The sequence below is a fragment of the Camelus dromedarius genome, chromosome 21 (genome assembly GCF_036321535.1).
Source record: "Camelus dromedarius isolate mCamDro1 chromosome 21, mCamDro1.pat, whole genome shotgun sequence".
NCBI lineage: Eukaryota > Metazoa > Chordata > Mammalia > Artiodactyla > Camelidae > Camelus > Camelus dromedarius.
Window position 1 is genome coordinate 20,849,207 of NC_087456.1, and position 13,080 is coordinate 20,862,286.

Sequence of the window (13,080 nt, forward strand, 5' to 3'; positions counted from 1 at the left end):
TGTCAAAACAATGCTGCGTTTGCATTAGAGCGCCATAACCCTGTGAGGCTGTTTTTCAAAACAATGCTTACTTAAGTTTTCTAATTATAAAAGTAATACATTTTATGCTCATTTTAGAAAATATAGAAAAGTATAAAGAAAATAATCACCCACGCTCCCACCACCTGTTACCATGTTAATGTATTTTCTTCCTGTCTTTATCTATCAGCTACCTTATATTTTCTTGATTTTAAGATGCCATTGAAAATAAAAATACATCATTAATTTAGCAATAACTTTTTAAGAAAAAATGAAAGAAAGAAAAAAATTATGTATTTCAATATCAATAGTAATACACACCTGAAATTCAGAAATACCCAAAAAGTGGGGAAAGGAGGTGCCTTAGAATCAAGCAAATAAAATCAAGCAAACAAAAATATTTGAGATTACACTGACAGCCCAGTTTTCAACATACTTCTTTCCTTTACACCCTAAACTTTCCACAGCATCAGAAACTCTGTGTAAACATCATTTGAATCAGCATATAATATTCTACCATAAATAGCTTTTATTTAACTATTTTTATATTGTTGTTATTTGGGTTTGTTTATAACTTTCAATACATTTATAAATTTATAATAAATTTATATATATAAATATCAGAAATTATAAATAGTATAAAGCTTCATGGCACATCTTTACGTGTAAAAATTTGTCCATGTTTTTAATTGCTTCCTTAAGAAGATTTCCTGCAAGTGAAATTACTGAATTAATGGATGTGAACATTTTAAGACTCTTGATATATAAGTGCTAAACTGTTTTCCAGAAAAGATGCCCCAATTTACATTCCTGTCAGGAGTGTATAAAAGTCCCTTTTCCTTCTGTAACATTGACTCTTATCCTTAGGAAGAAAAAAAAGCAACAGCAAATAATACAAATGCACAGTTTTTAAAAAATCAAATAGAGGAGAAAAGTTTTTAATGAAAGGCTACAGTCCCTTATCCTAGCTGTCCCTGCTCTGAGTCCAGCTTCCCAAAGTCGATCACTTCTATTTCTGGTTTAAGCATATTCATTTATTCAACTTACGTTTATTGAGTATCTATTATGAACCAGGCACTGTTCTAGGGTGCAGGGATACTGCAATGAACAAAACAGATCAAAAAACAAAAAATAAAAAAACCAAAATAACACCCTGCCCTCATGGAAGATACATTCAAATGCAGGGAGACAGAAAGCAGGAAAAATAAGTAAAAGATACAGTATGTTTGATAGTGAGGGTGCCCTTAAGGAAAATGAAGTAGGATAAGATATGAAGTCTGAGGAGGAGGGGGAGACCATCTGGAAGGTGTTATGCACTGAACTGTGTCCCCTCAAAACTCATGTGTTGAAGTCTTAACTCCCCCTGCCTCATCATGTGGCTATATTTGGAGATAAGGTCTTAAAAGAGGTTAAATAACTTAAAATGAGGTCTTTAGGGTGTGCCCTAATCCAATATGACTGGTGTCCTTAAAAGAAGAAGAGACTTGGACAGAGACACAGAGAGAGAAGACCACGTGAAGACCCAGGGGAAATGTGGTCATCTACAAGCCAAGGAGAGAGGACTCAGGAGAAACCAACCCTGCTAACATCTTGATCCTGGACTTCCAGCCTCCAGAACTGTGAGAAAATAAATTATTCTTGATTAAGCCACCCAGTCCATGGTATGTGTTATGGGCAGCCCTAGCAAACTAATACAAAAGGCCTCACTGAGCTGGTGATGTCTGAGAAAGACAGAGGATGTGAAGGAGCCAGTCCCATGGACAGCTGTAGGGTAAGTCCTCAGGCAGAAGGAAGAGCAACTGCAAAAGCCTTGAGGTGAGAAGGTGCCTCTGACATATTCCAGAAACAGCAAAGAGGCCAGTGGGGCTGGAGCAGAGTGAGCAAGAGGTAGAGTAGAAGAGGAAATCAGAAAGACAGCTGTCAGGGGTGGAGATGCTATGGCAGGTGCTGTGCTGTCCAATATGGCAGCCACTGTAGCTAGTGGTCACTTGAATGGAGCTGGTCCAAACTGAGATGTACTGTAAGTATAAAATTCACAACAGATTTTGAAAACCTAGTACATACCAAAAGGAATATAAAAATCTCATTAGTAATTTTTATATTGATAAGCATTGAATGGCAATATTTTAGATATGCTGGGTTAAGTACAATACACTAATAAAGTTAATTTCACTTGTTCCTTTTTACTTCTTTATAATAAAGGCACTAGAACATTTTAGATTATATTTGTGGTTCATGTTGTATTTCTTTTGAAAAGTTCTGGCTTAGGGCCTGGTAGGTCATAATAAGGACTTGAGCTTTTACTTGAGTGATATGAGAGCCACTGGAGGGTTTCCAGCTCAAAAGGGACATGATCTGACTCATTCATGCTTTAAAAGGATCACTCCTATTGCCTTTTGAGGACAGACTGTCAGTAAAGGCAAGCATCCCATTAAGAGGCCACTGCACTCTGGAGAAGGTGAGGGCTTGGACCAGTGAGGTAGACACAAAGTGGTTAGAAGTGGTCAGATACCAACTAGACTTTGAAAGCAGAGCCAAGTATTTTCTGACAGATTGGGCGTGGGGTGTGAGAAAAAGAGGAGTTGAGGATGAGTCCCAGTTTTTGTCTGAGCTACTGGAAGGATGCCATTTGCTGAGATGGGGAAATACAAGGGAGAAATAAGTTTGGGGAAGAAAATCAAAAGTTTGGTTTTTGGATAAGTTATATCTACAATGGCTTTTGGTTTCCAAGGGGAGATGTTGAGAAGTCAGTTGGATATAAGGCTCTGGAAGTCAGGGGAAAGTTTGAGCTAGAGATTTGGATCTGGGAGTCACTATCACAAGGATGCAATTTAGAGCCATGAGCACGAACATCAGGGGGGATGAATGTAGGCGGAAAAGAGATGGAGATCAAAGAGAAGATCAAGATTAAGATGATTAAGTGCCCTGGGGAACTCTCAAGTTTAGAAGTTGATGAGCAAAGGAAACAGAGAAAGATTCATAAGATATGAAGAAAACTAGGAGACGGTGGTGTTCCAGAAGCCAAGTAAAGGCTGTGTTTTGAGGAGGGAGTGAGCAATTGTATCCAGTGCTCCTGAGAGGTCTGGGAAGATGAAGACAGAATTGAGCACAGAATTCAGCCACCTGGAGGAGACTGGTGATCCTGATAAGTGCAGTTTTGGTGAGTGATGGAGGCAAAAACATGCATAGAGTGGGTTCAAGAGAAAGAGAGAAGAGGGACTGATGACAAGTCTAGACAACTCTTTCAGAGATTGCACTGTAAAGGGGAATAGAGATACAGGCAATAGGCAGAAGTGGGTGTAGGATCGAGAGAGGCTATTTCAAAGAGACGGGAGACAATTTCAGTATGTATGTGTGCTAAGAATGAGCCATTAGACAAAGGAAAATTGACGATGCCAGAAGGTGTAGGAATTCTTCTGGTGTTTTCCTAATCTCCAGAGTATGCTTATATTGCTTTTTCATGTTTTATCAACTTTAGGCATCATTTATTGATTTTCTGCTATGATACATAAGAGTTAGCTTACTTACACCGCCTTCATCTCCCTTCTACTCTTGTTCCAACATTATCCCGTTTTCCCAGTACCTCACTATTTCAGTTCATCTCTTGACTTCCTTGGTAGCCCTTTTTTCTGGGTCTATCAACTATAGACAGCATGTCTTGATCACCTACTTTAGCTGAGGAGGGTGTTCACACCTGTACCCTAAGTTAAGTCAGCTTTGGTAGGTTGTGTTGAGACAATAACAACACTCACACAGCAGAAAAATCACAGCCACTCACATGACATGTCATGCCCTGCTTCTGAAATCCTCTTTATTCTGGGAACCATGTTGAAAAGCAGCCCTCATCCAAGACCTGCCATTCTCATGAGAGAGGGAAAAGAACAATGGCAGAACCTCACAATACCTCTTAAAATCTCTGTGTGACATATGTCACTTCCACTCATTCAGTTGGCCAAAGCAAGTCACATGACCAACCCTGATTTATCAATGGGCAGGGAAGGAAATAGCCCCCTCCATATGAATAATGGTAAGCCCTATATGGCATTAAGTTGGGATGTGCCCTCATCCTTCAGGGAAGACAGTGGATAAGTGGGAACAATAATTTAATTTATCACAATCTCCTTGCCAACTTCTACAAGCTGTTTATTTTATTTTATATTGCCAAGGTAAAAAATCATACATCCTCCTTTATAACTGCTATTAAGTAATCTTCAGTTCTTTGCCTGTGGTTGTTCTTAGAAGTTAAAAACTAGTGAGGAGCACTTATATCATTATGACTAAGCAAATATTCTTCACTACAGAATCAAAGAGAAGCTAAGAGCCCATATTGTGCACCACTGTTCCAATGGCAGACCCTACACACTTAAAAGAGCCTTTCTTACATTCTACCACTTGCTCAAAATCAGGCTACATACTGATTTGCTTTCTATCTGAGTTATCCCTTTAGAAAAAAATTTTTTGTTTGTTTTTCCTGAAATTGTTATTATCTCTCTTTTTTATTATCAGTAGAAGAAACATGTGCCTTCTACATCATAATCCTAATATCCTCAAATTCTTTCTCATTTATTGTTTGGAATCTTCTATTATTCTTCTTGAGGCCTGCTGACATCCTGATATAATTGGGTAGGTTGTTTCATTTGGGGATCTTAATGATTTTGCATAGCTTTTTGTCTTTACTACAGTTATTAATTGCCTTCTGTTTTTCTTGCTTGTTTTCTGGGGTTTTTTTTTTTTCATCATAACTTTAATCTCTTGCAGTATACCAATAATACTCTCTACTCTGTGGAATGTCCCCTTCTTATACCATCCTCAGAAACCTCTTTCCTGGAGCCTTCCATCCTCCCACTCTAATGAAGACTGACTGCTCTCCAGGCCTGCTGAACAGTTTTATCCTAGGTTGCTTTTCATGGCTGCTCTGAATTGGATCCATTATTCCCTAGACCTCATATCTTCTTTCTTGGCTTACTCTCTTGCTTTGATGAAATACATCCTTAAATTACTTCTTTATAAAGGTTGAATAGGATGTAAATTTCCTTGGTCCTTTCATCCTCAGGCCTGCCTCACTTATATATAAAATAAAGTCATTGAACCAGATGATCTTTAATGCTTATTTCAGGAGTATAATTCTGGTCAATGTGCATTCATAAGTAGCACACTATATCAAAGAGAAACTTGAAATGGTTCTTGCGCTCAAGGAACTTACAATCTATTTAGACAGACAAAGAATAAACTCTTGAAACAGTAATAAAAAAATCAATGATACAAAAGATGCCACAAGGTAGGGAATCATCAATTAGAGGTTCAGGCTGACAGGAAAGAGAGAAGAAGCCCAGTCAGCCTGTGGAACTCTAACCAGGGAAGCAAGACCTTAGGTGAGTGTCAAAGAGTAGGCAGTATATTATGGATAGATGAAATATTTATGAATATTCAACAGTAGATTAATAGCTAACACTAATCTGATGGAATGGTTAACGGTCAATGGAAACTCTCCTCTCTCCCACTTTCCCTGCCATTATCTGAGTTATCAATATTTTCATTTCACCACGTCAATCAAGATAGATACAGTTTTTAAATAAGAAAGTATAATTTTGCTCCCAAGCCATAGATAAATTCTCTGGCCATTTTGGGGTATAATGGTGAACTTTCATTCCATGAGTATTGTACGTACTTATAAATGCCATCCTTGTTGGACTGTGAAGGTACTGGCTATAGTCTTTACTAGTAGATATTCCATATGATCCTGAATACGACTGGGGGAAACTCTCTTTACCATCATCCATTTTTCAAAGTTATTTTGTAATGTTTCAACGAGGAGTCAGAGTGATCACAAATCATTTCTCCTTCCCATCCACTTCCAGGGAGAGGACACATCCCTCTTATGGTATGTTATCCTGACAGCATTGTTGCTTGGATCTAGAAGGCACCAGTGAATTGTAAGGACTGGGCTTCTCCATGGCAGGTCCTGCCGACTGGATGGACGTGAGACACTATATCAGAGAAAAACCGTGCTTTCATTCAGCCCAATGCTTGCACTCTCATCCAGTTTGCAAATGAGGAGAGGATTTGCAGGTAAGGAAGTTTCCAGGAAAAAAAAGAAGGGCTCTTAGGACCAGTGCTATGACCAATTTCCAGAGAGTGAGAAGGAAGTGAGGATAGTTATGCTTGGGGCCCCATGATGGATACTCTCAGCAAGGTCTAACCTAATACTACTCCCTCTGGGAGGCTTTCTCTGAACCCCCACCCCAACCTAGGAAGAATCAATCACTGCTAAAATGCTGTTCCTTCTGCCATCATAGCACTTACCAGATTTAAACAAAGTTTGCATCAATTTTCCCCTAAAATCTATGACATCTTGACTGATTTATTCATCTTCACATCCCCAGTGCCAGGCACGTGGTGGATGCTGTGTTTGTCAAATGAATGAGTGAATGGATGAAAAGAAGCTTCATTTCCTTAAAGGGCAGAGCCAGACATGAATATTCAGTTATCACAGGAGTGTCAGATAAGCCAGGAGGACCTGGAGAAGTGGGTCTGGGCTGAGGGAAAAATTTCCAAGAGCTGAGCCATTCAAACCATTGGGGGTGAGTGGGGGTAGGACGGTGGGGAGCCTGCAAGTTTGCCTGTGCTGCTTTGTCATCCAGGACTCCACTGCAGGTCCAGAGGAGCAGAGGTCAATAGGTACTCAGAAGAAAGGTCCCAGAGGGCACCCACACACACCAGCGATGGGACCAGTGCTCAGCTTTGCAGAAGGGCAAAGAGCAAGAGAGACCCAGGGTCTCTGGAGCACTCTCTGTTGGCCAGACCCCAAGTTCTACGTAATCTTATTTCATCCTGCCAGCAACCCGGAGAGACATGCATCGCTGACACACACAAAAAACACCACCGAGGATCAAGAACCCCCTTCAGTGTGGAGAGTGGCGGGGCCTTTGCACCCAATCAACTGTTCAGTGACAACCAAAACAATAAAATGCCTGGATTTAGTCACTGAAAATTCAGAAGTCTGTATACCCACGGCTCACCTCACCCTGTTTTATTACTTTTGTAGTTTGCTTTTTTCCCTCTTTATTTTCTTCTGGCTTCTTAGAAAGGTTTCTTACCAAAATCCCATAGGATTCTGATCTAACAAAGGGAAGTGTAAAAAGGTAAAAACTGATGTCCAGGGCAGAGGGGCAGGAGGGCAGGGGGCCAGAGGGAGTGGCAGCAGGGCTAAGGGTGGAAAAGAGGCTTCCTGAGGTGGACCCATGAGGGCACGTGGAGGTGCACAGGGGGATTGCCTGACTGGACAGAGACTTGGTGAAGCCCCTCCCACCTGGCACCAATGTGTTTCTTTCCTCAAAGACCATAAGATGGCATTAGCTTCACCACTTAAAAAAAAAAAATGGAATCAAGACACATCCCTGCTCATAATCTTCACATCCCCAGAGAGATGGGCAGGGAGTGTGTTTTCACTCCAGCAGGTGGGAATTTCCGACACAACTAAATGAAGGTCGGCTTGCCTCCTCACGGTGTTTAAATGTGCAGAGAGCGCCGGCCTGATGACACCAACCAGGGAAGCAGGCTGCTGGAGGCACCAACAAAGGGAAAGCCTAAATAAAGACCACCTTCTTGCTCAGACAGACATGCTGCTCTGGCCACAGCCCCACCCAACCCCCACCCTCGGGGGGTGGGGCAGAAAGATGAGCAAGAAGAGAAAAGTGAACACGACCTGCGTGGATGGGTGTGACTTTCGCCATCAGCTCCAGAGAGGACCCTGCAAAGCTAGCTAAGAGCAGGGCCGTGAGAAAGGACAAAGTAAAACAGAAAACCACTTCTAGCTGACCTCTGTTCTTAACTTGGAGCCCTACGCTGGCAACTAGCTCGCGCACAGCGCACAGCGGCAGGCTTTCTCCTGGAGAGGGCAGAGGTGCTTGCCTCTCCAGCCCCACACAGAATTGCGGGGTGCTTTTAGCACTCAAGAACATCGGGTGCCAAGCTGGCAAGCTGACAGTGAGGGGAGAGCGTACAGAGATTTGGGGGAGTTAGGAGAGGGAGGGTCAAGAAAACTTCTCATTCCCGCCCTTCATGCAGTCTTGGGAACCCCTCTATGATAGGCCTCTGATTAAAATTTGGGATACTGGCGCCATTAGGGGGGATACTGGCGCCATTAGGGACCCTCCAGGCAGCCAGAGTCCAACACAGAATTATATCCGTGCGCTCTCCACTTTGTCAGGAACGGAAGTGATGGGAGGGAGTTATGGGGTCACCACTGGCCATGTACGGTTCAAACCCACAGGCATCCAAACTAATAAAATTATCCTACTTCTCCTTGGCTCCTGGCAGGGGTGCTGGAGGAATCGCGGGCATTCTGGAAGAAGGTGGAGACTATGGCTAAAGAGTTCTCGCCCCCACACGCCTCGCACCGAGCGCGAGCGCAGGCGAGGCTGCGGGGTGTCTCCTAACCTCGTTCTTCCCCCTTTTTTCCCAGCTCGGCCGGCTTCTCGAATGCCCGGAAGCTTAGTCGCCCCCACCCGCAGCCCAGCGCTCCTCCTGCTCCAGCCCCGCGTCCCTCGAAGAAAGGAGCTCGTGGGAGGGCGCGCGCGGCGGAGGCAAGAGGCAGGATTTGGGGCGCATGGAGGGGAGCCCAGCAGGGCCCGAGAGAACTGTCCAGGTCGCCACCGGCGGGGTCCTACATTCCTGGCAAAGTTTCCGGCTCTTCAGGGCCAGATCACCTGACTCCCGGGTCAGAGAAGGTGAAAGGCGTGTCAGGGAGCCCCGCGCCGCGTCTCCCTCCAGGCGCCCATTCCTCGCGCTTCTGCCACCTGCCAGAGGGCGCTGGGAGCACGGGCGAGGCACTTGCCTCCCGTGGGCGCCGCCCGAGGGTCCCTCCCTGACCCTCCCCTGCCGTCCTCCCGCGCTGGGGCCCGGGGAGCAGGGGTCGGAGCCGCGGCGTCTTACCCAGTCCTGGCACGAAAGTGTTGAGGAAGAGGCAGATGACGGCCACGGGGAAGGGCATGTAGGGGATGGCGGCGCGCAGGGGGCCCTTCTTCTCGCGGACCTGCACCACCACCCCACTGGACGAGGACGCCCCCCGGTCCGCCGCCGCCACCGCCGCCGCCGCCGTCTCGGCGTCTTTGTGCGAAGGCTCCATGGCGGGGCGCGCTCCCCTGGAGCCGGGCTACCGCGGCCCGGGATGCCGCCCAGTACACAGGCGGCGGGTGGCGGCCGGCTCCCTCCGTGCGCCGCGCGGCTCGCCCAGAACCCCGCACTCCCGCGTCCCCACGCGCCCGGCTCTCTGCCGCGCGCTCCGCTGCGCTCCCACACCCCCGGCAGAGGGGCGGGGAGGGCGGCGTGACACTCGGTGACAGAGCTCCGGCGCCCCTCCCCGCCGGGCCCCTTCCCCGCCCTCCCCCCCCCCCAATACCGCTTACAAATCAGGGCAGAAGGGAGAAAGTAGAAGAGGAACGTAGAGGGAGCTGGTTGTCCAGATACTGGGAGGAATGGACACACCTTTCCCTCCCTAGACAGGTGAATGGGGCTGGAGCCTCGGCCAAGGACACCGCAAATTGGGTGTGTGCACTCACCAGGCTCGGTCGGGAAAGGCTTCGAGGTTAAGTCCTTTAATCTGGAGGATGCATGTAACGCTAGGGAGATGGAGGTAAGAAACGAGCCGCGCCTGGTGCCTAGTATGCCTTAAATTCATTCTAATTTAGATGAATTTGTTTTAAGTCACGGGGCGGGGGGGGGGGGGCGATTTTAGGATCGATAATAGAGCTGAAAGCGGGAGACAGCTTCTCAAACAGGTCTCCATGAGACTAGTTAAAATGGGATCCTCCCTTACACACACATAAGCACACAGACGCTGACGCGAAACGCTGAAGGACATGAGCCTGTTGCTCGGAAGGGGGTATGTTGGGAACCATCTCCTCAACAGTTTTGGGGGAAACCTGGAGCTTTTGTGAGCTGGAAGTTGGAAGCCAGCGAAGCCACAGCGCCGTCTGGTGTTGATAATGCAGCAGGTGGTAAAAGCGAAGGATTTGGCCAGCAGGTCCAAGCCGGCAGGAGGAGGCCCCATATTTAATTAGATTTTCTGAATAACGGCGCCCTCACCTCCACACCTGGAAAAAGTAAACGGATGAAAGCAACCGCCTCTTAGATTAGGGAGGAATTCAAGGCATCGGAATTATCCGGATAGTCAGCAAATCGTCTGAATAATTGGAAGGATTCAAATCCACTTCTTCCAATGAACGCTCTTTCTCCGGGAGTAATAGTGATTGAATAATCCTGAAATGGCCCAGGGACTCCGAAAAGGATGCCAAAAGACATTGCATTATTTTTTGCGTATTTGAATAAAATGATTTTAAAAGTAAATGGTCAGAAGGGGTTAGTGGTGAGACTGGTGAACACACACAGTAACTAGCCTGGGCTTGGCAGTCAGAAGTGAACAGGACTGAAGGTTTTAGTCTGTATGACTTAAAAGAACTTATTTAGCCTCTTAATGACCTTGAGTTGCTGTGATTGTAAAATCAAAGCAAGATTCAATTTAATATGCATTTATTGAAGGCCTAATATGGCTTGGATTCTGGGGAGAGAAAGAGGAATAAAACCCAGCACCTGACTTCAAGGGTCTAATAGATGAATTGACAGATACTAACAACTACAATGATATAATTGCAGACAGTGACAAATGCTGTAGCTGCGGTGAGCTGAAGGTGCTGAGAAAACAGGGACCCATCTGTAAAACCAGCCAAGAGGGGACATCGGGAGGTCTCCTATAGAAGGTGATGGTGAAGAAGACTTGAGCAATGACTCGAGTTAACTACTTGCAGGGGATTTATTTTAAACAAACACTTATTTATCCAAGCACTCTGCATGGCACAAAGCACTTTACATATTTTAACTCATTTAATCCTTACTGTACTCTATGAAGTAAGGATGTATTATCTCATTTTACCAATGGAGAAAACAAATTGGAGCACAGAGAGGTTAAGTAAATTCCACAAAGACATCTGTTAGCAAGTGACAGATCTGGAATTTGAATGCAGGAAATCTGGCTTCGGAACCAATATGTGTTCCTGTTATTTTATTCAAAGACCTTGAAAATAACCCATATGCTTTTAATATTCTTTCACAGAACACCTGAGTAGTTTAAGGGCCACTAAAAGGATCTCAAGGAAGGAAGTGGGTTTACATCCCCCAATTTTCTAGATGATTCGCTTAATATCTGGATGTCAGAAAAACATCTAGGTAGAGCCCCAGCATTACAAAGGCATGGAAGCCCAGAGAAGTAGGAGCCTTCTAGGACTTGAAGTATGGGTGGGACTAGGGCTGGTATGGGCAGGGATTAGAGATGACTCTGGTGGGGTGGGCAGGAACCCAGTAATGAAAGGCAAAGGAAGTTGGATTGTGTGGAATCGCGGCAACATTTTAAACAAGTATGTGGCATGGCAGGAATGCTCCAGTCACTATTACTGTGTGACAAACTGCCCCCAAATTAAGTGGCTCAACACAATTATTTTGTTACAATCCCAGTCTGTGAGGCAGGAAATTGGGCAGAGCACAGCTCCCATAGGTCTTCTTTGCTCCATTATGTCTAGAAGCTCACCTGAGAAGACACCAGTGGTACTGGCTGGAACAGCTATGGCTAGAGGATCCACTTCCAAAACAATTCTTATCTCTGGTACCTTGATCTTGATGGGGATAACTTGATGGCTGGCTCAGCTGGGACTTTTAGGAGAGTACCTCCACATGGCCTTTCCACGTGACTTGAAGTTTTCACAATGTGGTGGCAGGGTTCTGAGAGGAAATTTCTCAGAGGGGGCCTCTGGACGATGAGCCTCCCAGGACCAGTGGAAGCTGCACAGACTTTCTGCCCTAACCTCGGAAGTCACACAGCATCCATTCTGTGGGCTCCATTGGTCGAAGCAGTCATAAACCTGCTTAGCGTCAAATGGAGGACACCCCATCTCTCAGTGGAGTAACATCAAAGAATTTGGGCCCTGGCTTTAAAACCACCATAATGAGATACAGTTTAGGGGAGGACCACTCAGTCAACAGTGTGGAGGATGGATTTGAGGGGGTTATGGACAGAAAAAATGTTGCCTGTCATTTCAATAAACAACAACTGTTGCTCTCCATCAAGCCATCAGCCACTGCAGCCACCATGATTGTATGCCCTGAGGGGATTCAGGATGGAGGAAAAAATGGGATACTGGCCTTAGATAGTTAAGGTGCATTCTCAAAGAAATAATTTCAATGAACCCAGACTCTTGCAACTTCCCATAGAAAAGCACTAAATACTTAACTGGAGATGTTCAGGAGGTTTTGTGATTAGCAGTAATCTTTTGATATTCGACTGCATGTTTGTTTCTTTTTTTCAGCAAAAACTCCTATATATCCTAGCTCCTCCTTTATCTCTTTGGAACAATTCCTTGGAGCTATTTCCTGGGCTATAGTCCTCAGTAAGTTCCCTGACTATAACATAACTCTCAACTTTTAGGCTGTGCTGGTTGGTTTTTTTCTTTTTTTCAGTTGAAGGGGTAAAATTAGGTCTCATGAGAGGGGGACTCTCTCTGGCCTACATGGATGGGGAATGGGGGAGGGACAGTTCCCAAGTGAACACTGGATATTATTAGCAAACAAGGAGAAAAAGGTGAGTTTGAGGGACTGAGGACATCCAAGGGGTGGTGGGCACTTGCTGATTAAGTAACCAGTTGTCTTGACTATCAGTCAGTCAAAGTGAGGCAATGAAGTAATGTGAGGCAGTAAAGCAATTTGGGCTGCAGATTTGGGAGCCATCAGCATACAAATAATAGTTAAAACCCTGTGGAATAAGAAGAGTAGAGGGCCCAGGAGATTCACCAGAGGCTACTGAAATTAGCAGAAAAGGAGAAGGAGGGAGAAGGAGGTTTAAAAGGAGAAACACTGTGTTTCATGGAAACCAAAAGAGAAAGATTTTTAAGGAGGATCAGTCAGCAGTGTCAAATGCCACAGAAGGATCAAGACCCCAAAATTGCCCACTGGATTAGGAAGTTAGGAGGTTCAGCTCACTAGAGTCCCTGCTCAAAAGTCTCACCCACTGTGTCC

General features: G+C 45.1%; 1 protein-coding gene across 1 annotated transcript in view; it reads right to left on the reverse strand.

The window, feature by feature from the left end:
* The window catches only part of STUM (stum, mechanosensory transduction mediator homolog), a 51,261-nt gene extending 41,946 nt beyond the window's left edge, over nt 1-9,315 (reverse strand). Inside the window, exon 1 of the mRNA XM_031438462.2 lies at nt 8,953-9,315. Coding sequence (XP_031294322.1) covers nt 8,953-9,145 — 193 coding nt within the window. The 5' untranslated portion in view covers nt 9,146-9,315. The remainder of the gene's footprint in view (nt 1-8,952) is intronic.
* Nucleotides 9,316-13,080: the final 3,765 nt, after the last annotated feature.